Raw genomic sequence first — 27,105 nt, forward strand, 5'->3', positions numbered from 1 at the left:
TGATTTTTTATTATTTGTAATTCAGAGAAACTGTAAGGCTCTTCAGGATATTTCCAGTCTCATGAATTTAATTTGTCTCTTAAATCAAATTAAATCAAGGTGTTTATTTTTTTACATCACACTGAGAAAAATTGTTTGATTGTACCAAGACGTATATGATTGAAAGCATTTTGGTTAAATCAAACAAGAATTTCTAGTTGTTGATTTTATATTATTTGTAATTAGGAGAAATTGTAAGGCTCTTCAGAATATTTCCAGTCCATCTACAATTTTTTTTATTTATTTACAAATTTTACATGAATTTAATTTGTCTCTTAAATCAAATTAAATCAAGACGCTTATTTTTTCATCACACTGAGAAAAATCGATTTACTCAGATTCGATTGTTTCTAAAATAACGATATCGTTCATTTTTTGTTGAATATAATATATTGTGTATAATATTTGATATAATATATTGTAATATATTTTTTTTCTATAATTTTTCAGGGAAAGTGACAGGTGCGTTTTAAGAAAGAGATAGTTTTCCTCTCAGCAATTATAAATTACGTTCGATGTAATATCTCGAGTACGGTATTCCATTGTGTGTTACAAGGAACAACGTATCGCTGCAATTATCCCGCAAAGAAACCTTTCAATTATTCGTTCCCCCGACTCGGGCTGCGAATCATAGTGAAAGCAACGTCAGTATCAGCTTATTCCTATCGATATTTATGTTATAGATATCATTGCATAACCGAATGTAGACACATGTCTCGCGCATCATTCGCAATGGGACATTAATCATTACGATTTACGGTACCTATTAACCAGCTGCAGCTATAATCCCGTTGATGAGGCACCCGGACAAACGACTCTGTGTGATTCGTTTCGCCGAGAGTCGTAAAAAATGTGTATCGCAGATTAATTAAATTAATGAAGTCAAACCTGGAGATTTACATTTTAGCGAAATCGAGTGAAATTTACGCGAGTATCGTGTTTGAGGGAAGTAACAGTAAATCCTATAAAAATTCGGGTTTCGATTAAAAAGCGACCCCTTTTTTCATCCTCCAGTTTCCCCGCAATTTCCTTTCGAACGATAAACGGCCGCATTCGCCTAATCCGAGCGAGCGGACTTTCCTCGTAACAAACAGAACTAATTTCCCCTTACGCAACCGTTATAATTCACCGTCGTCCGAGGGGCAGAGGGCCCGCGAGGTCAGCCGCAGACGTAACAATTCACTTTTGAGTGTCCTTGAGGAGAAACTACGGAACGTTCCTCGCGACCGTCTTACGTCTCCATTCTCCCGTACGGTTCGCGCATTAACATAGAGATTGGCAAGAGTAGCTTCATACATCGATCTTTCCCTCGACGAGTCGAGTGTCTATATCTATCCGAAATGGGGCTGCCAGGCTCGCGACGGAACGAGAAAAACCCTCCACCGTCTCGGAGTCGTTTTCCATTCCCGTCCTCTTCTTTCCCCCCCCTCCCCTCGTTCTCGCCCTTCGAGCTTCTCCCTCTCTTCTTGTTTCGTGTCTCCTCTTTCGCTTTCGTTTCTTTCTTTTTTGCGGCCTTTACGCCAACCCCTGTTTGTTTACCCCTGGCTGCTGCCAGGGTCTCTGCTTCGTTCCTTTCGAGCTTTCGACAGCGTTCGATTCTTTCTGGGCGGAGCTCGCTTGACCATTGGCCAGGGCGCAAACTCGAGCGCCTTTCAACCCTTTAGGATTCGCGTTACATCTCGATCGGGGTGGGCTGGACTTTAATTTGGAATCAATTTCCCCCGTTTGACTTTTGATTCCATAATTTAAAAAAAAAATCTTCGAGTTAGTTTAAACTCTTGGTTTACATTGTGGCGAAATTTTAGTAATTTTGTACCACTACTTTGTACAATTTTTCAAGATTATATTCAGAATTATATATGAATTATGTATTAAAAATACTTTTCAAATCATCTTGTTTAATTCGTCAGTATCCTCGGAGTAAAAAACCATTCTGCAACATTTCGCCGATATCGTGTTTCGACGTACTTTGTTGAGGGCGGACCGAGAGACCTCTTTTCAACAGATTGAAAAATATTTTCACGGATCTAAGCAGTCCGCGATAAGAATCAATTTTTTTCGAGACCCTTTACAATTCGGAATCGGCTCGGTCGAGTTGTGGCGCTTTTCTTCGTCGCTCCCATGTATCTGCAGCTTCTCGTTTTTCACCGGAAGAATGACCCGGTAGCGCAGGAAGCGAGATAAGTCCGCAAAGTCTCGGTGTGTCGAGAACTCGTGTTCTCGGACGAGACAATCGCGCCCCGCATTCTTCGCAGGAACGCGAGATTTTAATCGCGCTTGTCCTCGACTGACAGTCGAACGCGAAGGAAAAAGGAGGGAACGGAATAACGACGGCGGTAAAAATAACGACGGTAAAAAAGGACGATAAAATTTTCGATAAAAACCCCGGGAAGACTCGATGATAAAACGCCAACCGCGTCTCTGTTCCGTTGCTTGTTGCGACGACGAGAAAAAAGATCGGCCGAGGTGGATGCGACGATTGGAGAGCGAAAGGAAGGAGCGGAGAGGCTGAATGGACGAGCTACTCTCGGATCCGTTATTCGCCTACGATTCAAAAGCGCTCGGTTAGAAACAAGAGACGCGCGACCGGTCGTTAGCGACAATGGGCTTTTGTTTTTTCGGGGGCAGATGTTGGACCAAAACTGTCGGCAGCGTCGGTAGACCCTTTCGCAACCCCTAGCGAGGACCGGAGAGGCAGCCGAGGTTTAAGGTGAGCGAAGGAGGAGAACCGAGAAGACGCGTGTCTCTTCGCCACTTCATAAATCACCCGCCTATTTATCTTCGCTTTTTGCGGTCCTCGATGTATCCGATTATCGCGTTTCTATTGGAATCTCTGTAAATGTTGCCAATATTTCTTGCGAATTAAAAATACGGTGTATGGAAGATATTTATATAAAATATAAATATAATATAATTATTATTAATATAATTATTAAATATTTATATTCTTTTATATCCTTAATTATCCCCAATTTTATATTTGTATTTAATAGGATTTCTACTTTTTGTAATTTAGAAATTTCTTTTGTATCTGGAAAAATTGAAAAACTTTTGTGGAATTTTATTGAAGCTCAGGAAATTAAAAAATGAATTTATCAAAAAAATCACTACCTGTTTTGAAATTTTCTTTAGATACAAAGCAATATTGGAATATAATAGAACGTTTCTCGATATCGAGAGTGTTTTCAATAATTTATAACGCAACAGAAATATTTTGAGAAATTATCTAACGATAATCAATACGAAATATTTACCGATAAAATAATCGTTTTATTCCAAGAATAAGATATTGATTTTCGTTCTTATTATCATTATCAAAATGAATTATCAGACTGTGCGTAACGTTTCCAACGCGATACACATCTCTGATTTTGATGACGACAATTACCTCTCGCATAAAATGGTTGCATGCAGGAGGATATATGCGAGAGAGAGAGAGAATGTGAATATATATATATATATATATATAGTCGAGAAGAGAGATAACGTTAAGATATAATATTGCCCCGCGAATGTAAGTTGGATTGCTTACAAATTGGCCTATACATCCGTAATGTTGCGATCACCAAGCCCGGTGGCCCCTATTGCCGGCGTCCTCGTAATTTCCATCTATAAGTGGGAGAAGGACGCGCGTGCGGGAATCTCTGCAGAAAATGTTCCGAGTGTTATTAGTTTTTCCACATTAATTTTCTTTCTTATGTTCTCGTAGCGAGATACACCGGATACGGTCGGAGAATCGATTCTCGACGCCGTCAGTCACTTTCCTGTAGCAGGCAATCTTTGAAAATCAATCCAATTTCGAACTGTATGATATAGTTAACTTTCAATCTTGTAAATTTTAATTGGATTTAAATTAAAGAGGAGAATTGAAGAAAAATTGAAATGAGGGATAAGATGGTCAACAAAGAGAACAATTTATTTGCTCTCGAATAAATCGAATTAAACGTAGTCTTAGAAAAAAGTCTAGCTTTGTCGATAAAAAATTATTATATATTAATTATATTATTATACTTTTTATATCCTTGATCAATTATCCTCAATTTCATATTTGTATTTAATAGGATTTCTACTTTTTGTAATTTAGAAATTTCTTTTCTGTATCTGGAAAAATTAAAAAACTCTTGTGGAATTTTATTGAAGCTCAGGAAATTAAAAAAAAAAAAATACTCTCTTTGATAATTTTATTCTCATATTATATATAATCGACAAATCAAGTGCGTGTGTGTTTAAAATATATTATAAATATGTATTTAGCTTAGATTCAAAATATAAAATATTATCTCTATTACAATTTTTAGTGATATAAAAATGAAAATTTCAGACAAGTGAAAAATGCTTATTTTATAAAAGATGTGTTATTCAGTTTCTTCGATACATTTACAAATGTAGCACTTGAGAGGCTCTGTATTTTCCCTTCGTATAAATGAAAAACTAAATATAAATGCATACATTAAAAAGAAAAAACTAATTTTGCAAAAAATAAAAATTGCAAAAAATCTTGAAAATATTCTCTTTATCTGAAATTAAATAAAAATACCTGCAAGACACGAGATTAATTTAAAAAAAATTTAAATAGACATCCTAGTTGACAGGGCATCTTTTGTACGTTAATTATATAAATGATAAATATATGTTTATGACAGTTTTTTCACGACGTGACCCTACGCGAGCGTACGTCGTCTAGAAACAGGCGAAGATATGTCCCGAGGCGGCGGCCTTGTTAGGACATCCGTCCTGTCAAAACGTCCAGAGGACACATCGGGGCAATCGAATTACGATCATCCCCAGGGCGAGCTCCGACCGTAACCAATAATTCCATTATCCATTAGTATTGGGTCGCGGCAATTTCCTTCGCCGACCGGAGGAGGCATCGGACGTGTGGCAGCCGATCTTCCTATCGAAACCGATCGGGAAAACGGATAGATTCTCGGCGCACGTTCGCATCGACGCGGGCAAAGATGGACAGATCCGTGACGCGATCGCAAATACCATATTTATCCATAATAGAACGTCGTCGCGTCATTTATCGGCGAGCGGCATCTCACGCTTTCCGAGATGATCCGAGAGCGATCGTTTTTGACGTAATTTTGCGATATATCCGATTATAATATATTCGTTGAACGAGCTTCAGCCAGATGATCCATAATTGGCGACAAAATTAGAGGTAGACATCTATTTATAATTTTATACAAATACATGTATAATCTGCGGGTTGGTTAAGTGTGGTCTCTATTTTCTTAAATAATAGAATTTATTTAAATATAATAATAATAATCAGAATTTGATAAAGATATTTTTTCAAACAATATTATTATACTTGACTTTTTTAAATAATAGAGTCTGTCTTGATATTGAAAATCTCATTTTATTGCATATATTATCGAATTTGTCACAAAATATCTTTCAAAATTATAATAAAACTGATGTATTATTTCATTTGAAAAAAAAATGTATTTGAAATTTTTGTTTCAATTATTATAAAGATTTTTTAAACAAAAATATTTGAAAAATATTAATATACATTTAAATTAAACATACATGTGCATGTGCGTGTTGTAGTTTGTAGGGAAGGAGGGGGAGAAACTGGGGAGGGGGACATTTGAATACATATTGTACTTTGTATACGTGCGTGTTATTTTTTCAAATACATATTTTCTCTGTCAACGCAATAAAAAAAATAAATAAAATGACTTAAAAATAGTTAAAAGGCTTCATGGATCAAAGGTGAAATTTATGCAAAAATCGAACGATCGTTTCAATTTAACAAACCATATGAAAATGTTTATTTAATTTAAATATGACAAACGCTGCGTTTCGATCCAATTCGGATCCTTTTGAATGTCGAATAACAAAGTGAGTGATAAACATAAGAATAAAAATAAAATCGACAGTCATTGGTATAATATAAATAAGATTTGAAAAATAAAATTTCGCTCTGAAATTCTGTCGTGATCGTGCGAAGCAGGTCTCGCGTTTGCGCAATCTTGAAAATTCTTAGGATTAGTCGAGAGCGCAAGTTGTAGCGATGCAGGTAACGGCACAACAAATCTGTAGGCGAAATTGAAACTTTGAACACATTCGCATGATAACATTCACGCGGAGAGAAGCCGCTCTCCAAAGTTACGTTTACCGTCCTGCGAATCTCGTTTCGCAAAATGGTGTTCGCGTAGATAAACTTCTTGCGTGTTTCGCTTCGTCACGTTATCACCTTATCTTTATACTTGTGCGAATCGCGTGATAAGGGAATAGATAAAAACGCGCAAAATTGCCATAATTTATTAATTACCTTTGTGCGCCATCGTTCGTCGAACAATCATACGTCTTTCCGGAAGTATTCCCGGGCACTCGCGTCAAGAGCGAAGCCAATCGCCGCCGGTGATCGATCGATCCGATCGAACGCGACGCGAGATCGTCGTCCACGTCGAACGACGCCTTCGTTTGATGTTCGGGGGGACGCGGCTCGATTTTCATCGCCGTGCTCGAGATCTGATTTCGTCCATGCTCGGATGCTGACTGGAGCATCGGGGCACGGATAGGGCCGGCCAAGGGCCCCCCGACAGGATATCAAGAAGAATAGAAAGGACCTACCGACACGCGTGCCCCGATGGAGGGGACAATTTTTATACGAATCCCCCACTTTGTATCCCTTTGCGTCCTCTCTCCTCCCTTATCCGTCCTCCTCCTGCCTTCTCTCTTTCCTCGAGGACCCTTCGCGACGTTGGGCTTCTCCCGCGGGGTCAAAGAGTTTTTCGAATTTAACCCCGTGCGTTTCGTCCTGCTCGGGACGCTACAAAGGATCCAAAATGGCGCGCACGACGTTTTTTTCCCTCCCTTCGCTGGGCCTTTCTACCCCGTCGCGCATCTCGCGACGTCCTGTTGAAAAAAAAAGAAAGGAAAAAAACAGAGCCGGCCAGAAAAACGAATCCGCTTGCGAGCAACGAGCTAGGTTCGAGACGGTAAGTTGGAAAGGTCCATCGACCTCGTTTTCACAATTGGATCGATTTTTTTCCTCTCGGAGAGGTTTCCTCGAATTTCTTTGGCCCCCTCGGATTTCTTCGATATCGCGCGAACGGTACCTCTAACGGGTTTTCTCTTTTCAAACGAAATAAAGGTTGAGCATTTTTTTTTTATGCCGCTCATCGACCTCGCCCGAAGAGCGAGGGTGTGTTAAACAGGACGATCGCAGGTAATTTTCTCGAGGTACCGAATTGCGTCTCCTAAATCCTTCGAGAGCGAGATATCGACGTTTCACTCGTGGCTGTCTGATTTTAAGAATAATGATAAATGCGAATAATTTTCGCGAACCTCCGGGATAATTAAATACAATTTACAACTGCATTTTTTATAAATATCGAGAGACTAATTTTTAATATCCTTATCGATTTTTCGTTTCGAAGGATTGCAAAAAATTTTCTTGAAAATTATCCCGAATGATATCGAAATAAATGTTGCAATTAAATTTCATGAATATTGCAGAATGTTGAATGATGCATCTAATTTAAGATGTATGCCAAATATACGTATATCCTCATCGATCTCTAAAAATGAAGGAGTATAAATCTATTATAATCGTACTCTGCCAACTGTTCTCTTGAAAATTCGTCAAAATTACATCGACGCACCGATTTCTTTTCACGTCTCTTGCAGGTAGAATATGAATTATCTGGAGCGATTAAATATATATACGAGATTCAACGACTAAAAACGCCTGTCAAAAGATAATATAAAATGAGATTCCTAATATATATAGAACCGCCGTATTATACTTGACGGTCCATTCGCGGGAGACTGTCTTTATGTTGGCTAAATCGTGCGAACTTTCAGAAACGGCGTTCGCCCCGAAAAGTGGAGCATCGTCAAAATATCAGTTTGATCTGTCCCGAACAAACGGGTGAAATCAGTGACCACGTCGGGTATCAGAAAGGCCCCGGGGAGATCGCTAGAAAACTGCGCTTGGCGACCAGACGGTTATGAGAAATATGAAATCTGGTTCTCACGGATTCTGAATGGGGTACAGGCCGCCTCTCTCTCTCTCTCTCTCTCTCTCTTTCTCTCTCTCTCTCTCTCCTTCTCTCGGCACCGTCTCGTTCGCTCCCGCGTTCCGTCGCTCCACATGCGTATCGTGGGAGGATCTCGAGACCCGCGCGGGTCGCCCTTTGTGAGCTCGGCAGCAGGACATTGTCCATTGAGAGAACGGCCAAAACAGGTCCTAGAGAGAGAGTTGACCTGTCTCTCTGCCCTCCCTCCGCGCGCATACACCTTTTCATTCGCGCTCCTTTCAAGAAAAACCCCTTTCCCCATGAATTTTCTCGATCAAAATAAATCATGCGGACGCATACGTTCGCGGACGTCTGGTCCATCCAGCTGCGCTTTGACGTGCGGCTGCCTGGACATCGCGGATTCCGGGTCCCCCGCGCGCGCCCCCGTCGCGTTTTCCCGAAGAATAATATCTTTCTCAGACACGCATGGCCTTTAGAGCGCGTTTCACCTTTCGTGAGACACGACATCGACGTTTCTCGCATCCTCGCGGACTCCTGGGAACGTCGCCGTCGTCTTCGTCGTCGTCGCGTCTCCAATCGCCGCCGCAATCGTTTTCACAACTACGCGGTAGGCGTTATGACAGACGTGGGAAAAAGGCGACCAGCGATACGGAACGACAAGTTTACTTTGGTCTCAAAGTTGCGGGGTTCCATTGAGCGACCGTCGAACGCGCGATGATTAATTGATGAAAAAATAATGAAGGCACATGTTGGTTTGTCCATCATTGAGTCAGCATCTTGATTTAATTTGATTCGAGAGACAAATTAATTTCATGCAAAACTTATGAATAAATAAGAAAAAATTGTAGGTAGACTGGAAATATTCTAAAGAGTCTTATTTCTCTTAATTACCCTGAGAAAAAAATCTGGTTACATTAATTAGAATTCTGGTAGATTCAATCAGTATGTCTGTTGGAAAATGGACGAACTAGAATTCTTGTAGGAATTACCAGGTGAATCTGATTAATTTCTAACTGTTAAATTTATCAAATTTTCTGGTTAATGATACTAAACTCGCCAGCACCAAGTCGTCTACAATTTTTTTCATCTAATCTCAAAAGTCTTTAATATTTTAAATTCCAACAAGATTATTGGATAAATTCAATCCAATTATTGAATAAATTATTTTAAATTCAGTTTGTTAGAAATTAAACTGATAAACAGTGATAAGAGAATGCAGCTCAAATTAGAGAGCTAGCATCCTCTTTCTGGCACTACTGCTCGCAAGAGAAAAAAAATATACTTTGGATTTAATGTTAATATTTCATGGCAATATAAAAATATTGAATACGAGTCAAGTTAAGAAGCAAGCAAAGAAATTAATGTAACAAGAAATTTGATAGATCCAATCAGAAAATACAAATCCTTATAGTCTAAAATCTATTAAACGTTCTAGTTATAAAAAATCGAGTCTTATGATAACTAATTCTTGTTTGATTTAACCAAAATGCCTTCAATCATAAACGTCTTGTTGGTACAATCAAACGATTTTTCTCATTATGATGAAAAAATAATGAGGGCACATGTTTCTTTGTCAATCATTGAGTCAGCATTTTGATTTAATTTGATTTAAGAGACAAATTAGTTTCATGTAAAACTTGTAAATAAATAAAAAAAAATTGTAGATAGACTGGAAATATCCTGAAGAGCCTTACAATTTCTCTTAATTACAAATAATAAAAAGTGATTATTTCAATATTCTTCAATTAGGAAAAATTAAAACTTGCATGATTTTGCGGTTTCTTTTAAATTTCTCAAACTTATCAAATTATCATCATACTCTATTAAAATCGAGATCTCTTTGAAATAAATTAATTCTCGAGAAACACGCGACATCTCTCTCTCTCTCTCTCTCTCTCTCAATCAGTCTTTTTCCTTCTAATTGATTACGAGCGACGGGGAAAATATAATATCGTTAAAATCCCCGATAAAGGTCCGCGCTGTCATGACACCCCGGCCATTCAGCGGGGACCGTCGTTTTTCGTCCGATGATGATGAAAGCACGCATCGCCGATTCGGTTCCATCGGTTGGCCCACCATTTCCGACAATGACGGAAAAACAAACGACGAGAGCAACGAGAGAGGACTGCATTGAGGAACGCGCGTAGAAACGCAAATCCACATCGCGGCTTTGTATTGTCCGGCATTCGTTTCTCTCTTTCCCACCCCCGCACTCTGTCGCTCTCCTTCTCTCTCGCTCTTGCCGATTAATTAGAAAGTTTTGCGCTCTAAAGAGAATGAGAGAGAGAGAGAGAAAGAAGGGGAAACGCGAGGGGGGAGGCGCTTCGTTGTTACATTATTCAAAACGATCTCTCCCCCTCCTCATCCCCCTCGCTCCTCTCTCCCCCCCTCGCCACCCCCGCGACGAAACTCTCGGTGCTACGCCACCGCAAAACATTCGAATGCGAACTTTTGACAACGCGCGAAGTGCCGAAGCGTGTCACGCGAAATAATTAACGATCGCGCGAGTTTTCTCGGGCGAGAATTCAACGAGCGCGCGAAAGCTCGCCGGTAATTTTCGAATTGTGCGCCTCCGAAGCACCGTCGTCATCGTCGTCGCGGGGAGATGTTTATAGTTGTAAGCGTTTATGCACACGCCAACGCCTCGATTCGCCAAGTGTAAATTTATTCGCGACACTTCCGAGACCGCCAAACATTTCGTTCGCAACTTTCCGCGCCGTATTACCTGGATCGCAACTATTGCGCATTTACGTTTACGTGCAAGCGTGGTTTTTCCATGTAAATACTTCGAAAAAATATATACATCGTCTTCCAGCTATTTGAAAATTCCTCGCCATTAAACGTCAAGACGCCCTCGTATTGCTTTGTTTATTTGAGGCGAAAGAAAAAAGATACTTATGCTTTTAAAATTATTTTCCGATAATGTCTTGTAATAATAATCTTTTTACCCCGTGAAAATATAATTATGCAACGCACAATTTCCTCGACATTAGGTATTACTCGCATCTTTCGTTGCGTGTTCGCTGAGAAGCGGCCATTGTAATTTTCGCACGTAAAGTGCATAAGAAACTATGACCCCGAGTCTCAATTTTTTTTATAATAGCGATTCTACGCGTCCCTTGTACCCCCTGCGGATTCAGTTCCGCAATTGGTCCGGTCTCCGCAACAATCGGCTCTGCACGGCCAGTCAATCCTCTCGATCGAGCTTGAACGAGAAAATCGAGAACCCCGTCGCGCAATTCTGCGTCTCGCGACCAATCGCAAGTCGTCGCGTTACAAAGCTTCGGCGCTTTTTCTTCCACGTCTTATTCCGCCTTCTTAAGCCGGACGTGATTTCTCGCGTCGCCTTTTGTCTCGCCGCTTCGCCTCGGCCTCGTATTTTTGACCATTTACGTGACTCCTTTATGCCGCCCATTATCGCCTCGTTAAAGCAAATATCCGACCCGAAAATTGCGTTCGACAGCGTCATTTCCCCTTCCGGTATTCTTTTTACCGTAGACCAAAAAAGTCCGGATATTGCGAGTTCCTCGACTTTTACGTAAGTAATAATTGCACCGAGTGTTAACGAAAGATATTTAGTAGCAATCGATGGCGGATTATTAAGTAACTTGAAAATAATTGACATGTTAAAAAAATATTTAACAAATTCCTTTGATTTTATACAAAGTGCAATCCCAAAGAGATTTGATTAAAACGGCAGAGAGTAATCTAAAAGATATCTTTGATCCTATGTTAATTTTGTATATAATTTATACATGTATTTTTTATTTATTTTGTATATAATTTATTTTTATAATTTTGTATATAATTTATACATGTATTTTTTATTTATTTTGTATATAATTTATTTTTATAATTTTGTATATAATTTATACATGTATTTTTTATATAAATATACAAATTAAATATTTATACAAATAATTTTAATTTTGCGCGATAAAAGAGAGAATGCATTTATATTTGCAACGCATTGCGAGATAAAACCTAAGAAAATACAAAGGAATACTTATCGATACGAGGCCAGATCGTACGCAAGATTAAGAATGAATTCCGAGCAACCTCGCATTGTTGCCTTTTTTTATGGAGCTCGTGTAGAGCGCGGAAGCATATTAAGAGGACAATTTCGGAGAAACTCGGCTGCTCCAGCCACTTCCTCGATAAATACGACTTCCTCAAGGCCTCGGCGCAGCCAGGAAGAGGCAACGAACCCATCCAGGTATCAAACTCGCGTGAAAAGTAATCGTCAAGGACGCGCCATTAAAGCGAGAGGAGACTCTTTCTTCCCTTTTAATTACGCGCTTCCGGCACTCCGACACCGCGACTCGTTCCCATTAAGAAGCCGGGTAAAAGGTCGAAGTTTCCTCAGGGGCCAACGCACGCCGTGGGGCCGGGAAGGCGAGAGAGCGCATAACTAGATCCTCCAACCTCGAAACCGACGCGACGGGTCCAAGGGAATATCTATAAAAGCACCACGTTCCTCCCTATTCCCCTGAACTTGGTCTCCAACGCGTCGTATTTATAGAAATGCCGCGAGCCGTCGCGAGTATATACGCGCACCACGTGGTTTACATACGCGCGCCGCTCGTCGAGGATTAGATTATAACGGGTGGCCACGAGGAAGGAAATCCTCGGACCAGCAGCACCAGAGACGGCTCGCCCACATGCCTCGACATGTGATATAAATTACCCTTTCGGGTTTAATCTTGTCTTTCCCCAAAACTTAATCAATTGTACCTAAATCTTGTTTAATTCTTACTTTTTTTATATAAAGTTTATCACTTTAATTCCCTTATTTATCAAATTAAAATAAAAAATAATAGATAATAAAATAATAAGATAATAAATAATAAATCCAGAAATTATTACTTTAATTCTCTTATTTATCAAATTAAAATAAAAAATAATAAATCCATAAATTATATCTTCAATGATTTACAAGGCTTTATGAAATGGCAAGAAAAATTGTAAGCTGATGACAGGAGCAAGAATTCTGCAAACGCACTCGATGAGAGGGATAAATAATCCTAATTAGATTAGTCTTAGAGTGACAGGTACACTTGTGGCGAGGTCAGCTTTCGTTCTCGCGTGCAGGGAGACAAGGCGTAGTGACCTTTTGTCAGGTAATCTGCGAGGTGTCGTCGATGATCGTCCGGAAAGGGGACCGGCCACCTTACACTTCCGAAGTGGAAGAAGTGACCCTTGGTCAGGTAGCGGAGAGTCGATCTCCCTTCCTCTCCCCGCTCTCTTCCGACAAGTGAGCGGCCGACAAAGCCGTGTAATAATACGAGAGCAGATTATCGTTTGGAAAGGTGTGTTCGCACCTCTCAGGAGGAGGGTCCTCTCGGACAATAATGGACAATGGACCGGGAAACCGACACCGCAAACAACATAAATTTTCGTCGCAGCGCCTTCTCGGACAGTCTCGACCTCCGTCGTGCCCCTCTTCTTCTCCTTTTTTTTACGAGTGCAACTCGACGCTTTTCTTCCACGGCGACCGTCCCAGCCCTGGTAAAATCGCCCGACCACCGTGGACGCGCGCTTGTAAATCCATTATTTTGAATAAAAGTCGCAGCGAGACCCCGATCCTCTTCAGAAATCCTCTTCTGTCCTCTATAGAATCGCTATTTAAGGGAAGCAAAATATTTTCGTTTGTAGCGACGTTAAGTCGATGGACGGGAATTCACACGACATAATTGCAAATTACTCTTCTTTTCTTAATTTGCTATTTATACGTGTTGACATCTCTTTGAATATCTCGTATATTTCTTAATAAATATATAAATAAAAGTTGAAAGAAATGTTTCAATCGTCTTTGGGTTAATATTTTCCAATTAAATTGCTGAAGAAAGAAATTACGTCTTCTTTTACTTTAGAGAATATCAACATCGATGAAAGGAAAAGGGATAATTCGGATTTCTTAATTTCCGCATCTCGCGTTCATCGTGAAAGAGACGGCTATTCGCTCGCGGTTCCGCGATCTTAACCCCTTTTTAAGGGTGGGCGTAGCACGGAGGCCAATAAACCGGGTCGATCGAGTCTCGCGAATGTACCAGACGACATCGTATTTCAGCCGAAATTGCCCACCGGCAGATTGGATGGACGATATACAGCCCCGTTGTTGCCGAGTTCGGGGATACCGTATCGACGTCGTCTGTTCTGGTCCTGGTCTGTAAGGACACCGCGAGGATTGAAAGAGAGTCCGATGAGTAATTAATGTCTGTCCCTAACGTGTGCGATCCGTCTCGTTTACCCCTGCAACCTCCTCGGTACTTTGTATCGGAAACTTATGTACCTCCCAGTCAGTTTCTTCTCGCGTGTATCCGATGATTAATTTTGTGCGAAAGTTTAAGCGCGAGCAAGTTTCCGTTTTATTAATTTCTCGCATCATCGAATCTGTTAATTTTCATAAATCTAACAAGTTGACGTATTTGAGATTTAAATTCGCGACATGAAAAAGAAACAAGTTTCAAGTACAATTAATCATTAATTACCTGTTTCCATTTAATCTGATTTTTTATCACTTTTATTTGAATTAAGATTGCAGGGATACCAAGAGATACTAGTCTTGATGTTGTCTTGCCTTGTTTCGAAATTCAAAAACATCAAGCTTTTTAATTAATTATCAAGATGACAAGATCAAGATTGTCAAGATTATTTTTTTCTTGTTTTCAAGATTAATTTTAATTAAAAAAAACTAAAGCATGCTTATAAACTATACGAGAAAAAAATCATCCAAACATTATATTATATAAGAATTTAGAGAATTTTATTTAATATATAAAAATATTTAACAAATTTAGAAATAATTAATACAAGAAACAAAATAAATAATATAAAATTTTAATTAAATAATTATTTAGCTGCACAAAACTTTGCTTACAGCACATGTACATGGATTCTTTGAGTGTGTGCATGTTAATCGCATCTAATTCTGACATCCAAACAATTGTTCTTTCGTAAAGACAATATATATTATTTTGCGTGGGAAGTGAATGATAAATAAATAATAATTATTATTATTTTAAATTATAAAGATTATAAAGGTATTGTTAAATATTATTTTAAACAATTGTTTAGATGAAAATTGTTAATAAGATCAAGACAAGAGTTAAGTTTTTGAAAATTCTCATCGATGTAATATTTTTGCGAATATCCTAATTTGAATAGCTCAAGTTTTTCTTTTTGAATAATTGGCGAATCGTTAAATTTTATTTTTTATTCATCATGTATCTTTAGTTTATTGCCGAGGGAAAAAGTTTAATTACATTTACGAGAATCTTGCCTCTTTTTCGGAAGAGAAAAGGGTTGATCAAAGCAAGTGTTGACATTCAGTAGCGAATATCAATGCGACATCCGACGGTGATGTCAAGTGGTGCCATCTTGATATTGGTCCACGAACCGATCGATTTTTCGAATATGCATTGCAAATTATTAATTGAAGCATATTAATGAGAATATCGCGCACACATTAATTTTGATTAACATTGTCGCATTAGTTATACCGCGGCAATCAATATATATATACATCTTTATTTAAATTCCCCTCGTTAGAGAGTTACACACACGTTACGACGCCAATTTAATTACCTGTTCATTTAATGTATAATAAAATACCAGAGTATTGAATATCATTTCCATTTTGGAAATCCCAATTCGATTAATGTACAACATTAAAATCATAAATATTACATCGCATTTAATCACGTTCACCCAAACGTCTTTTTTATCCCCCGTTACAATTAATATTACATTCATCCACGTCACACGCGCGTCTTCTCGAGCTCTTTATTTTTTTGTTTCAAGAATCGAGAGTCCCTTTTCTCTTACCTGGTCGCGTGCTGGAGATTCCGACGCGAGGAGGGGTAGGGGGGGGAAAGGGGACGGGAGCGAGAGAAGAGGGCTCGGGAGGAGGAGGAAAGGGTTCGGCCACGCGCCCTAAACGTTAATCTAGGAAATCAAATCAAAGCGGTTTCTTTTTTTTTTTCTCTTTTAAACCGAGGAGCCGCCGGAGATGCGAGAGACGCAAGATCCGAAAGAGGGGCGGGGGGTGAAGAAGAGAGGAAGAAGGGTTTCCGACGGGCCGCATCAAAGACAATATCCGACACGTACGCGCAAAAGGCGCATATGCCGCGCACGTGCCGGCGGGGGGCAAAGCTTTAGCGCTCTCTGTTTGCTAAATAACATCCTCGTGAGTGTCTGGATGTGGGGCGCGCAAGAAACCCTCCCCTTCTCCCCCCTGATCGCGAGCTCATTAACCTCCGCGTTCGAGAAGAAGAAGAAGACTTTGCTACGAATTAACGTGACGAAGATACATCCGCGTGCTCTCCATCGCGAAAGCGCAAAGTTTTATTCGCGCGAGAGGGTCACTTTCGTCGCTTTTTATTATTGAGGCAAAATAGGATTTTTATACCGACTTGGATTAAACGCCGCGTGTCAGATTCTTTTTAATACGAACTCTTTTTAATGTTTCACAGAGACCGACCGCCATTTTAGACTCATATTTGACTTTAATTTTACAGTGTTTACTCATTGGAAAAATAGGGAAGACGTAGAATTGTCAGAGATTTCTTTTGTATCTGGAAGAATTAGAATTCTCGTGTGGAATTTTATCGAGACTCGGGCAATTTTGTAAGAAATTCTTTTCTCGATAATTTTTCCTTATATTCAAATAAACACACGTATGAGTAATCCAAGAATTGTGTGTTTAAAAAAATTATAAATATCTATGCTTATATATTCCTGATAAAATAATTGAATATGCGATATTTTTTATTATAATTTTTAATGGCAAAATGCTTATCTTAACAAATGCTTATTTTGTACAATTCTCTTGAGACTCTCTGTGTTTTATTCGTATAGTTAAAGAACGTTAGAAAATGCAGTAAAAAACTTATTATAGAAAATTCCACCAAAAAACCTTTAAAATATTCTAGTAATCTAATTTTGAACATAATTATTTGGAATATCGGAACATTTTTTACAAGATTTGCGATTGACATTTATGAAGGAAATGTCAATTGGAGTTCTTGTATGCGATGTCGAAAGAAAAAACAATCGCGTGCTATCGATAATTGACATTCACAGCAAACCGCAAATGCAACAATTGGAGAAAATACGTGGCCAGTTTAAGGACCCTCCAGCGATGAGTGACTATGCGGGCCGGTCAGCCAACTAATCATTCGATCTTTAAAGGTTGACACTTGAAGGCTTATCGCGTTATTGCGATCCGGATTATGCGGAATACCTGCGGCGACTCCATTGACTAGGACATTATGTGGTTATCGCATGTGGACAGAGACAAAACACAAATGACTAATGATTTACAGCATTAGACGTTCCGCAGTCATGTGTTTTGCAATTTGAAATTTGCAAAAGATGCGCGATAAAGAGGAAAGGTCAGATCCCCTTCAATTTCTTGTATGATGATCGTATGCATAATTTTATAGAAATACGTCGAGTCGATATAGTTGATGTTTAAAAAGTTATTAATTATAAAAAAATTATAAATTAGAAAAAATTATTAAAATTATTAAAATTATTATTAAAATTATAAAAAATTATAAATTATAAATTATTGAATACAAACGTATGATGTAAAAATGTCACCGTCACATGACACATTCAAGTATTGCCGAAAATTTTTGACAGCGAAAACACGAGCAGAAGCCTTCGTTGGATTAAAATCACAATTAAAAGCTGAAATCAATTAATATCTGACATAAATAAATTAAAAGATCCTTTCCGTGACATTTAAATCATAGCAAGAGGAGAATGAATATTACAATATTAAATATCAATGATTTATTTATAGATATCAGGCTTTGCGCAAATTGTGCTCTTTCTTTCCACTTTGAGAAATCAGGATCAGGACATTCGGCTCGCGACGGTCGGCGTCTACTCTGGGAAAATACATTCGCGATTCTCGGATGATTAAATGATTCGTAAACGACAATTCCGAGTTTGCAAACACGAATTTAAAGAGCCCGAAAAGCTCGAGATCGCGAAATTTGAATTCTTTGACATTTGGCAAATTTTTTTCGCTCGATCTCTTCCCGGATCTCTTCCAAAGAATCACGAGTCGCTCAACATTAACAAGGACTCACCTTGACACGAAGGATGATATTCGGCGAAGCAGAGTTGTCAGTTGTCAATTAATCGTTTGAGAGATACATGACTTTAATTACTGCGGAAGGAAAGCTCTCGTTAGGTCGTCTTTTGGAGAGGCTTCTACGGGAAAAAGAGAGAGAGAGAGAGAGAGAAGGAAAGAAAAGTCAATTTCGGAGATCTTCTTTCCAGAGATCCGTCATCGAAAACGACCATGATTGTGTGTCAGGGGGACACACATACGCACACACACACGCACATCTCCCGACACTGACACTGTCTCTCATTGATTTCGCCTCCTCAAGGTGGTAGATACGCAAACTCGCAAATCAGCGATGCTATCTTCGCGTTCCTAATCACGACCGATCGATTCCGGTCGCGGGTTATCATCGGTCCCCCTCTCGCAGGCCGGATCGACATCGCCGAATCGATCCTACGATCGCCGAGCGAACCGATAGAGGTAATCGAGGGACGCGAGGGGGATAATCGGTGGCCGGGAAATATTCCGGTATCTTTTCGCGGCGGCGTCATCGCGCGAACTAAAGAATATCGCAGTTGTAATTAAGAAAACGGAGCCGCCGCCGCCGTCGTCGCCGCCGCCGCCGCTTCGTGGGGACGAGGGGGTGCCTCGCGGGGGCGTCGCGGGGGCGGCTGGCTGCCGACGGGGGGTAGCAGTCTCCCGCGGGGGTGGAAAAGTCTCTGAAAAACGCGCGCATGACAATGCCGCCCTTCCTAACCCTCGCCCCGCGCCCGCCGCCTCCTCCTCCTCCTCCTTCCCTCCGCCTTCTCTCTCTCTCTCTTTCTCTCTCTTTTTCTCTCTCTTGCCCTCTCTTCTCCTTCGCCGCCTCCGCTCCTCGCTTGGTGGGGGCTGTCGCGGACTAATTAAAAATTCAGCCGACGAGTTACCCGAAGACGTTGGCCTTCCATCCCTCTTTTCCCTCTTTCGCTCTCGTTTGACTTCTCTCTCTCTCTTTTTCTCTCCCTTCTGGTTCATTCACTCGCTCGCGCGCACTTTCTCTTTCTCCCCGTACCCCATTCCGTCCTTCTTTCTCTCTCGCTCAACTTTCTCGCCGTCTTTCGTAGCTTTTTTACCTTCCCTTCTCGTCGTCGGCCACGCGACCGCCGATCCTTTTCACTTTTTTTATTTTTTTTGCGGCGCGACCGCGCGTTTTACCTCATCGACAGGTTGCCCTCTTGATCGGGACGCGAGTTCGCCGAGTTAATTACCGGATCGTGACCGGAATACCGGCTCGATGCGGAGGGCTTGCATTATGACTACCGCGTCGGATTATTTTCTTTCGGGAAAGCGCGACGGGGGATTAATCGCAAGTTTGATTCTCGACTCTTTTCCCCCTTTTTTTCTCGCCCGACCTCTCGGCCGATGACGCGCGACGTCAGTGGAATCGGAGTGGATGTATAAAATGATTAGAATCAAAGTGGAGCGCACCGGACTCGCGTGACTCGATTGAAAACGATTTACGACGATCCGATCACGGATCGCCGGGGAAGGATTTGCGGGCCGCCGATGAGAGTTTCTCGTTACAAATGGCACGGATTTGTCGACGGCGGTTAACAAGGAAGAGAGAGAGAGAGAGAGAGATTGCTTTTGATTCCGAGGAAAATTTGAAATCGAGCTGCGGCGACAAATCGATTGGATTCGCGAACAATTAATCAACGTTGTTTTTATAATAATATTGACATGTAACATAAATATTCAGAAATGTCAGCGCATGAAGCATCAGGCTAAAGATTCTTTCACTTTTTCGCCCGATATAATAAATGTAATATATTTGACCGAGGACGGCAAATACGAAAATTTTGCAAACGGGAGGGAAACATTAATTTAAGATTAAACATGTATAATATGTGAGTTTTTTCGAAGATGGACATTTTCAAGGTGGAACGAATATTCATATCTTACATATTTGCGCCCGATTAGAACCCGACGATAAGCTCGTCTGGCCACGTTTCTGTCCCAAAAATGCCGTACTTTTCCGACAGGTATTACAATTACAGGTGACTCGATCAACGACTCCGGTTCTTCCGATTTCTCGTCTCTCTTTTAAGTTTCGATTATCGAGAGAGGCAAACAATTGCAAAGTAAAGTTAACTAACGTCGCTGAGAAACCATTCGTTCTTCTTACAGACATTTATCGGTTATACAATTAAACTCTACTTATCGTAAACATTAGTAAATTATCTGGCCTTCGAAAGCGATCGCATCGAAAAAGAGAAAGAGAGAGAAAGGGAAAGAAAAAGGGAGAAAGAAAGGAGCGGCAATACATTATCAAATCTAATCTAATCGCACCATTATAGGTGGTAAAAAACGTCGCGATACCCGGCCCAAGGGCTGAAGAAACGTCCCAAAGTAGGCGAGAGACAGGCTTTACGATTCGAAATAATTTTCGTCGCGTCGTAAACACCTGGATAACCCACCGTGTCCTTTAACAATCGCGACTCCCAGGTCGTTACACGTGTCGCTCGAAAAACGGACGCACTCGAATCGAGCATACAAAGTAAACGTTCGCCGAGTGACCGATGGTGACCCGATCACGTGTTGTCGCTTTTTGCGCGAAAAATTGCGTGCGTGAGCACACGTCGACATGTAAACACCTGCGGTCGCGTCGGCCGACGGGGCCGACCGATTCCCGCGGCTTTTCCCTCCGTCGTGACTCACCTTGCGCGATCCTGACCGCGGGCATTTTGATCCTCATGGTGGCGTTTGCGATCTTCGACTCTCGTCGCGTGGAGTTTCACTGTTTCTCGAGGAAGAACGAGAGGCCCTGGGGTGAGAAAGGGAGACGACGATGGTCGCCGAGTGTTATTGTTGACGCCAGTGCCTTCCGCGGGGACGAGGAAGACGAGGAAGGAGGAAGCGACGAGCGCGCGTCGCTGTCAGCGACAGCCACCAGGACAAAGGACCCGATCTTGGCCGTCGTCACGCTTCCGTCCTCCCCCCTCTCACCTCCGCCGCGCGTTTTCGCCCGCCGCGAACGGGTCCATCCGATTTTTTGCCCCCGGGGATACGAGAAACACCGTCCTCTCTGCCCTTCTCCGACACGAGCCGCGCGCGCGCGAGCGCGCTTCTTCGACCTGCTTCTCCTCCGACGCACTCGTCACCTGGACCTACACTTGTTCGTCAACTGTCAATGTCGGGCCTCATGTTCCCCGTTGGTCGCGCTCCTCCGCGACTGCACCGTGTCCACCGACATGCGGCCGCACTAGGTGCGGGCCGACGTGGACGACGGCTGGCACCTCCGATCAGCGAGCGATTCTTCCTCTTCCACGTCGAAATTCGTCACCCTCGACCGCACTCTCCCCGGCGCGACCAACAGCGTTCACAGTCTCACTCTCGTCGTCGGGATCGACTCTGTTTCTCGCTCACCACTCCGTCACGTTTCGGACCGACCTGGCCGACACGGTGGCCCGAGGCCGGGAGAAGAAAAGAAGAGGAAAAAAAGGTAAATATAAACAAGTCCGAAGGCGTCCCGCAGGCGCTCGCGCGTGTTTCGCCGCGGGTATTTCGTCGTTCTCCTCGCTCCTGCTTTCGCTACTCTCGATCGCCGGCCCGCGGCTCCTGGACCAGGCGCGATCGGGCTCCCGACGCGGTGACGTGGACGCGCCGCAGCCGCGGCACCGCGTCCTCGGGCCTGACGCTGCGTCGATGAGCACCTGGTGCGGGCACCTTGGCGCGGGTGCTGGATGCCTGATGCCGGCGTGGACCGGAGCGACGACGACGGTCCAGCATGGGTCGTATCGCCGAGTGGACTGTGCCGGACTGTGCGCGCCTCTGGTCGTGTGCCGTGCGGGACCTGGTGTGCGTCGGGCACTGCGCTCGGCTTCGGACGCGCTCGGTTCGCCTCGCCGCCGAGGCCGGACACCCCACGCGCTCTCGGGGTAGTTTTCACCCCCTCCCCCCCGGGGTGGGGGAAAAGGCTCTCCCTCTCTCTCCCTCCGCTCGCCGTCTCTCGCTCCCTCCCTCCCCTTCGCGCGCCCCTCCGTCTTCCCTGTCATCCCCTCCCGCCTTCGCGCCCTCTCTCTCGCTCCGGCGAGCGAGGCTCTTCTCTCTCCCTCCCGCTCCCTTCCAGTCGCTATAGGTCGCGCAAACACGCCCGCACCTTCGTCTTTCTCTTCTCTCGTCCGCCGTCTGGCTGCCGGATCCGCTCCTCTCGCTTCCACCTCCTCTCCTCGTCTCGCGCGCGAGAGATAACCGCGAAGAGGGAGAGACCCCCGGCGCCTTCTCTCGCGCGGTTATCTCCGGCGCGGCGAGTGGAGAGGGAAAGACGCGCTTTTTTTCCAAAACGCAACCCTTTCCTCGCGTCGTGTCGCGGCGCGAACGCGGTCGCGACGATTTTTCAACGGACCCGCGGAGGAGCAACGGTTCCGCATCCGGCGCGCGAAAACTCGTTTCGCGGCTGCGAGGAAGAAAGTGCGAGGAAAAAAATTGCTAAGCCGACGTTTTTCAGAATTTGAGTTCGATAACAGGGTCAATATTTGATGTAATCTACTCCCTTAAACTCTATTATTGTTTTCGGTTTCCTTTTACATGATTTTTAAATTTTTTTCAAAAGGTTTAAATCTTTAAAATCTACTTGAACTCCCTTAAACTCAATTATTATTCTCGGTTCCTTTTTAAATAATCTGTATAAATTTTTTTAAGAGCCTTAAATCCTTATAAAATCTACTTAACTATCTTAAATTCAATTATTATTCTCGGTTTCTTTTTAAATAATCTCGAAATTTTTTTTAAGGCTTTAAATCCTTATAAAATCTACTTGAACTCTCTTAAACTCAATTATTATTCTCGGTTGCTTTTTACATAATTTCTAAATTTTTTTTCAAAGGATTTAAATCTTTAAAATCTACTTGAACTCCCTTAAACTCAATTATTATTCTCGGTTCCTTTTTAAATAATCTGTATAAATTTTTTTAAGAGCTTTAAATCCTTATAAAATCTACTTAACTATCTTAAATTCAATTATTATTCTCGGTTTCTTTTTAAATAATCTCGAAATTTTTTTAAAGGCTTTAAATCCTTATAAAATTTACTTCAACTCCCTTAAACTCAATTATTATTCTCGGTTTCTTTTTAAATAATCTCTAAATTCTTAAGGACTTTAAATTTTTATAAAATTTACTTCAACTCCCTTAAACTCAATTATTATTCTCGGTTTCTTTTTAAATAATCTCTAAATTTTTTTAAAGGCTTTAAATCCTTATAAAATTTACTTGAACTCCCTTAAACTCAATTATTATTCTCGGTATCTTTGTAAATAAATTTTTAAATTTTGTTTGAGGGGATTTAAATCTTATAAAATTGCATGGCACGCATGTATCGCTTCGGATTTTTTTTTAAATTTCCGATTCGCGAATGACAAAGTTTTTAAGAAATCCAAGACAAAGCGCAGACAACCTTCGCGGTGTCGACGCGATTAATGCTGACCGAGCGTTTAAGTTACCGCGGTAATTCCCGAACGTATTAATGTTGCTTGGCGTGGTGCCAAGTTTTCGTTGCTGATCGTTGCCGCACTCGTTATAGCGGCGATGAGTTTCTGTAGCAGAATTCCGTCGCGCGCGTGACAAATTGTTTCAAGTTACTTTTACCAAGTACTTTTCGGAAACTGTTAAACTGATTGTATCCCTATTACCTGTCAAGGGAAGATAAACAGACAGATGGGGGGCTGGATACAATTTATATTCCTAGCTTCCTCGATTAGAAAATTTAAACGCAAATTATAATAATGTGTATCACGAGAGGACATATTTTTAATACTTGGCATTCGTTGAGGGAGTTTCGAGTTGAAGACGATCTGGAAAATCAATTTAAACGCCGGGCACGAATTAATTAATTTCTCGAAATTAGTCCTCCATTTAAAAAGGAAAGACGCAAAATATAAAAGTCGCAGGCAGATTCAGGGACCGATCGTAGAGCGATGCAGGCTCGTCGTTGCTGGAAACTCGCCGTAAACACGTAGCACGTCGAGTCACAGAGAAAGCGGAGGAGCACACAGGAGTACCTGTTCTCTCACATTAATTATTCCGCGACTAAAACTCCTCATTCTACTTGTGGGATCGATATCCGCGACGCGGATCTTTCCACGTTCCGGGATTATTCGCCGGAGGATCTCGATCCTGCGACTAGGCTAGCGGAGGAGAAATAGAAAGAGGGAGGTAGAGAGAGGGCGGAGGGGAATGGAAAGAGACGCGACTCGTATTATCCTGGATCCGGGAGACGTTCATCCGTCTCCACAAAGAGCCGCGGTGGTCGCGATAGGAAGTTCAAAGTTTCAAAGGAAACGTGGCACTGCTCGTTCCGTACGCATCCGTATATATATCTTACGTATTACGTGCATACACACATATACGAGCGACGTCGCTTTCTCATCTTCGGTCTGCAGTGACGGACCGCGCGATACGGTGCGCCCTTTAATTTTCCAGCGGGCGGAGGCGGCCTCTTTCCTCGAGTCGAGCACCGGGGACGAGGGACCGAGGGGGCGAGGGGGAGGAAGGGGGAAGAGATGGGCGCCGAAAATGCTTCCCAGGCCCCAGATGCTTGTCCTGTCCTCGGCTCGTTCCTCAGGCGTCTCTGAAGTCAAGACTTTTAACAACCCCAAAAAATTATCTCCTCCCCGTAGAGTGTTTTCGGGCTCCTGGACAGTGTTTCGTGGTATCCCGTCCGGCCAATCTGGAATTTGAATGAGAAAGATTCCAGAGAGGCTTTCACGAGGAACGCTTCCATCTCATTTTTGATTAACTTTATCAATTTTATATTTATTCATTAAAATCTGTCTTGATAATTTGTCGATAAATACAATTGTAAAATATTAGAGCAGAGAAAGTTAGAGAAAAACAGAGAAAGAGAGAGATAAATATATATGTAAGATTAGAGATGTAAAAAAATTTTTTTCTAATAGAAAACAAATGTTGCAGAAGGCATTTGGTCTTCTGTTTCCATTATTTTTTAATATAATATTATTTTCTTCAAACCTTTTCTTGTTAATATATTTAAAAAACTAAAAGTTCTTGTATTTTTAATTTATCTTCTTTCAAAGTAATTTTAATGAACTAATGACACTTTTCCAGTAAATCACATCAAACATAATTCGAATAATTTTCAAATACATAACAAAAAAATTTTGCTATGTAATTAAAATAAAGTTTGTTATCTAAGTAAATTATGCGTCTAACTGAAAATTATCCAAGTAATGTTTTGGCATTATTTTAATGGCAAAAATCTTATTAATTCATTAAAATTACTTTTGAGAAAAATAAATTAAAAATATAAAAATTTTCCCTCTTTTATTATATTAAAATAAATAATAATAATGTAAAAGTAACTAAAATATGACATAAAAATAATGATTACATATCTAATCAATTGAATGCCATCATTATCAATGCGATTTATATTTAAAATAGTAATGATTAGTTTAAATCCATCATCTAAAAAGTTAAAAATAATAGAAAGTCAACTTGCAATAATCAAAATATATAATAAAAATATAAAGATGTTAAATATCTGAAAAAAAACAAAATTTTGAAAGAAATTGTGGCTTATTGATTTCTTTTGCAATATTCGTATTTTTTTTTTTTCTATTTACACCTCTAAAATATAAAATAAATTACTGTCGACTCTAAAATATAAAAGTTAATAAAAGCAAACGAATATAAGAATACCAATGATAATTTCAAACCTCAAAAGACAAAATTAACTCGCTCAGCTTTAATTTTACCCGAATAATTTGGCGAGATATATTTTCGCAATCATTTTTAAGCTGGAAAAGAGAGGTCGGAGAACTCTTTCGAGTTCGAAAACACGATGCTAAATTTTTCGGCGGCTTTCCGTTTGTTGAACAGCATGACCGATGCGGCATCACGACTGCGCGCCTAATCGATATTAATCTCGGGGGAACGGGATACGATTACCACGATTATCGGACGTACGTGGCGCGGAAAGTAGCGAATGTTTTCACGGGTAAAGGGCAATGGGTGCACGGCACGCGACGTCGGCGTCGCGAATTTAAACTCGTGGTATTTTGCAATCGAAGGTTAATTCATTTTCCTTGCGTAAAAATCAGCCGGTCTCTCCGATAAGACCCATAAATTTCGATTCGATCGTACCTCAAATAATTTCCAAAAATAACTCGATCTCGATTGAATCTTCTTAGATTAATTAAATGCGTTTCCAGAACTAACAATTACGTGCGCCAATTTACTCGGTTGAACAAACGAATCCAGAGGAAAGTTCCTTTCGCGGGCATCATCGTCGAGAGGACCGACGAATTTATACGCATCCAGTTTGCGTACATCTTATTTACGGCAGCGTTAGATAGATAATATCTCGTCCGCTCGGAATGCATAAGTTATCAAGCGGTTTATTATGGGTAAACACGCTAGGATACACGCTTTGACTCGGCTGGCAGAGGAGCGAGAGAGAAAGAGAGAAAGAGAGAATGCACCGCAAGAGAGTGCACCTTGCGCGTATCCCTAGAAAAGGCAGCGATCCGTTGACCCGTGTGAAACTCCCACATTCATTACCGCGGGAGCCCACTGTATTCCGGACGACCGCAAGTTCATAGCATTTTTTCCGCGCTCCCCGTGTGTCCCGTGCGTGTTTCTGCGATTCTCCTCTTCCTCGCGTGGACGGAGCACCAGCTCGCTCCTTCCGCGACCCGCGAGAAACTAGGTGACGGGGGAGGGGAGGTTGACGCAGGGTCCACTTCCGGCAGAGTACGAGATCCTAATTTTCTCGATGGTGGCTCTGAAATTTTCAGTCTCTCCCTGTTTGCCTCGAGAGACATGTTAAACGAGGAAATTTTGCGATATTATTTTGCGATATTATTTTGCGATATCTTTCACCGAATGGATAATTATATATTATTAGATGTGATGGTTAAATATATTAAATCATATTTTCAATTAATTATGTAAATCCCGAGCGTATGGGAAATTTTGAAATTAA

General features: G+C 41.3%; 1 protein-coding gene across 3 annotated transcripts in view; it reads right to left on the reverse strand.

Moving 5' to 3' along the window:
* Positions 1-27,105, reverse strand: part of LOC105255272 (B-cell lymphoma/leukemia 11A) — a 48,437-nt gene that overhangs the window by 15,570 nt on the left and 5,762 nt on the right. The window contains exon 1 of one of the 3 annotated variants that reach the window (XM_011264447.3): positions 20,821-21,994. The exons of 1 other annotated variant lie outside the window; for it this stretch is intronic. In XM_011264447.3, coding sequence (XP_011262749.2) covers positions 20,821-20,857 — 37 coding nt within the window. In that variant the 5' untranslated portion in view covers positions 20,858-21,994. Of the gene's footprint in view, positions 1-6,325; positions 6,841-20,820; positions 21,995-27,105 lie in introns of those variants that run through there. One more of the 3 variants, XM_025408393.1, reaches the window with a different exon arrangement.

The sequence above is a fragment of the Camponotus floridanus genome, unplaced genomic scaffold (assembly GCF_003227725.1).
Source record: "Camponotus floridanus strain SB8 unplaced genomic scaffold, Cflo_v7.5 scaffold208, whole genome shotgun sequence".
NCBI lineage: Eukaryota > Metazoa > Arthropoda > Insecta > Hymenoptera > Formicidae > Camponotus > Camponotus floridanus.